Below are 3,640 nucleotides of genomic sequence, written 5' to 3'. Positions count from 1 at the left end.
TTGTTGTTGGTTTCTGCGTTGTTACTGGTTTTGGTGTTGTTGCTGGTTTTGGTGTTGTCACTGGTTCCGGCATTGTTGTTTGTTCCGGTGTTGGATTTACTGTATTTTTTTTTTCATTAAAATAAGTGTGCATAACATATGAATTATCTAAGCACAAACTGCATGTAAATTTTTAAAACAATATACTTTTACAAAATGATGAGCTGTTGATGTTGTACATTTTGTAGTTTTAACAGATTTTGCAGTTGCAATGCAACATTTTACAGATTTAATTTACTCATTACAGTGTTTATGCTGTTGTGTTTTTGTGTGTGAATCTTTAGGCACCTCAGAGTCCGATCTGACAGTTCTGGGAATCCTGATTCGAAACTCAGAAAGTTCTTGATCAACATTTTTCTTATTAATTAATGAATTTACTATTTACTAAATCATTTTCTAATAATTTTCTAAATATCCATTTGTGCACTTTTATTAAATTACTTGTATACTAATTAAATACTTTTGGAAAAAAAATTATTATGTGTAAATAATTGAACACAGAAACACATTAAAACAATAAGGTTTTTTTTTTTTCTTCCAATATTTAAAAAAGCTTCAAGTATCCAAAAGTATTCCTGGCAAGGGCAGTGAGAGATTTTTCTCTTTTTTTCTTTTTTTTCTTATTTTCTGACTGTGTTTACATGAATTTTGCATCATAAAGTCATTTGGAGTAGCAAGTGCATTTGTTGTGGGAAATTACTATTTAAAAACATATTTAAAAAGCAATATGAATATAAAGAATAATGTAAAAAAAAGAAGAAAAAAAAAGAAATCAATAACATAAACCAGATTTAGTACACACAGGAACATCTTTCTGGTATGAAGGGGTCTGTAGAATCACTTACTTGTTTCTGCTGTTGGAGTAAATGTCAGATCACTTGTTACTGCTTTTGTCCTCTCAGTTGTCTTTGAGGTTGCAGGGATAGTAAAGCCTATGAAAAGCAAGGGTTTTGTTGATCTGACAAGTAAAAGCCTAATTTATTATGTAATGAATATTGTCTAGTAATTAGTGAATTTTACAAAATCAAAGTAAGTGTTAAACATACCTCTGAAGATTTTAAGTGTTGGTGAAGATGCCATGTAAATTGAATTGTATGATCACTTACTAGTCGTTTCTGCTATTGGAGTAGATGTTGAAGGATTGGTCATTGTTGTACTCTCAGCTGTATTTGGGTTTAGGGTTGAAAGGCTTGTAACATCTACAAAATCAGAAAAAATATAGGTCATGAATATTGCCTGGCAACTACTGAACAAAAAAGTAAACATGGTAACTGCTAAACACACCTCTGAAGATTTTAGATGTTGGTGACAATGCTATGTAAATAAATTAATATGATCACTTACTAGTCGTTTCTGCTATTGGAGTAGATGTTGGAGGACTTGTTATTGTTGTACTCTCAGCTATGTCTGGGATCTGGGTTGAAAGACTTGTAACATCTACGAAGTCAAAAATCAAATTCAAACGGAGATAGAATAAATACCTTTTTTGGTGTAACAAAAAAAACTTGAGTAACAATATAAAAATCTGAAACTGCATTTCAAGACCATCATGACCTGTGATAAGTGTAACACGTTTAACTGTTTATGCATTAGTGAATCAGGCCAGTGACTAAACGAACAACTTCACATTGTTTCTGTTAGTACAGTAGAGTGAAAACCATCTGTTATCTATATTGTGATTATATACAGAACAGGATGCAACGGGAGTAGTTCTAAATATAATAGTAGTAAAACCACAGTAAATGTTTTCCAGATAGTTCCACATGTAGGCTAATGCTCATTTCATATGCAAAGATGTTCAAATCACAGGGCAAAATTCATGGTAGAAAATAACCATTTATATCTACATTATGACTGTTTTTGATGAAAAAACATACTAAGATTATGACTGCACATCAGGAAACATTATAAAATAATAAAAAAATGCATTTGATTATCCATTTAACATATTAAGCCATGTCACATTTGTTGCTAATTTTACTGCAAAAATTCATACCTGCTGTGGTACTTGTTGCTGTTGGCACTGATGGTGTAGATACACTTATTGTTGTTGGGATTATGGTTGAACGTATGGGACAGCCTACAATCAGAATGGATATCAATTAATCTGATTACATTAGCTTTACTGTCATTCTACTTATAATTAGACTGCAAAAATTGGGCAAAGATGAATTTTTAGCTTGTATTTTAGCAACTTCTTTACCAGGTGGTGGCCGGCAGAACGCCCCGTCAGCTGGAAGAGAAGTGATGCATCTGCAGGTATCATTTTGACTGGGGCCACAAACACCATGTTTAGAGCATTGTTCAGAGGACCAAACGTATTGATTCTCACACTTACACTGGGTTTTGTTTGAATTTGAGAGACAAACTGCAAATTGAACAAATTGTTAAGATGATGGAGAATACGCAAAGAAAATAATTTTCAGATTAATGTTGACAGAATGGCATTACACAGCTTATACTTCTCTTACCTGTAGTGATAGCTGCACCAGAGATTTTCATGTCTTTTTTGATGCACATGGGGAATTTCTGTCCAAGAATCAAAGCCCTCAAGCGCTCTATCACAGCTTCTCTTGAAGCATTGATTTTTATGTCAATGGTGTATTTGAATGACTTCAGTGGAGCTGCAAAAATTGCGTAAAGAGTAAAATAGTCAACCAGTAAAAAAACTCCATAAACTTTTTATAATCATGCCAGTTGTCAGCTTGGATTTTAAATAAAGAGAGACTTCTTTACCAGGTGGTGGCCGGCAGAACGCCTCATCAGTTGGAAGAGAAGCGATGCATCTGCAGGTATCATTTTGATTGGGGCTGCAAGCGCCATGTTTAGAGCATTGTTCAGGGAACCAAACATATTGATTCTCACACTTACACTGGGTTTTATTTGAATTTGAGAGACACACTGAAATTAAACAAATTGTTAAGATGATGGAGAATACGCAAAGAAAATAATTTTCAGATTAATGTTGACAGAATGGCATTACACAGCTTATGCTTCTCTTACCTGTAGTGATAGCTGCACCAGAGATTTTCATGCCTTTTTTGATGCACATGGGGAATTTCTGTCCAAGAATCAAAGCCCTCAATTGCTCTATCACAGCTTCTCTTGAAGCATTGATTTTTATGTCAATGGTGTATTTGAATGACTTCAGTGGAGCTGCAAATTTGGCCAAAAACAAAAATAAATATTGCTGCAAGCCATAATTAAGGGGCCAAGCACAAGAGAGGCAGAATGAGGAGCAAGCATGGCAGAGAGGTTCAGGTCAAATGCAACAATGAGTAATTAAAGATAATTTAATGTGATTTTACTCAAACTGGCTGAAAAATCATAAATGATGTCTTTAGTAACCTGATTTAATGATTAATCAATTTTGACCAATAGGTGGAGCCGTTACCAAATGAATGTGGTGTGGTCAGTGTGAGGTGACAATGACATACATAAAGTTTGGTGTTAGTGTGTCATAGCTTTGCAGATACAGCCTGAGATGCAGTTTGGCATCATGCCATCAAATTTGTTAATGCAATAAATGAAAACGGTTTTGATTATCGACATGAAATCCATAATTTTTTTGCCAGCATACTCTAAAGATGATTTTGGTGAA

General features: G+C 33.9%; 1 protein-coding gene across 1 annotated transcript in view; it reads right to left on the bottom strand.

Annotated features, from left to right (window-relative positions):
- Positions 1-3,084, bottom strand: part of LOC107667510 (adhesion G-protein coupled receptor F1-like) — a 14,152-nt gene extending 11,068 nt beyond the window's left edge. Inside the window, exons 1-3 of the mRNA XM_016459190.1 lie at positions 3,043-3,084; positions 2,203-2,407; positions 2,036-2,119 (exon numbers count right to left, since the gene is read on the bottom strand). Coding sequence (XP_016314676.1) covers positions 2,036-2,119; positions 2,203-2,407; positions 3,043-3,073 — 320 coding nt within the window. The 5' untranslated portion in view covers positions 3,074-3,084. The remainder of the gene's footprint in view (positions 1-2,035; positions 2,120-2,202; positions 2,408-3,042) is intronic.
- Positions 3,085-3,640: the final 556 nt, after the last annotated feature.

This window comes from Sinocyclocheilus anshuiensis, unplaced genomic scaffold, assembly GCF_001515605.1.
Source record: "Sinocyclocheilus anshuiensis isolate Anshui unplaced genomic scaffold, SAMN03320099.WGS_v1.1 scaffold1132, whole genome shotgun sequence".
NCBI classification, from domain to species: Eukaryota; Metazoa; Chordata; class Actinopteri; order Cypriniformes; family Cyprinidae; genus Sinocyclocheilus; species Sinocyclocheilus anshuiensis.
This window is presented reverse-complemented; position numbering and strand designations above follow the sequence as displayed.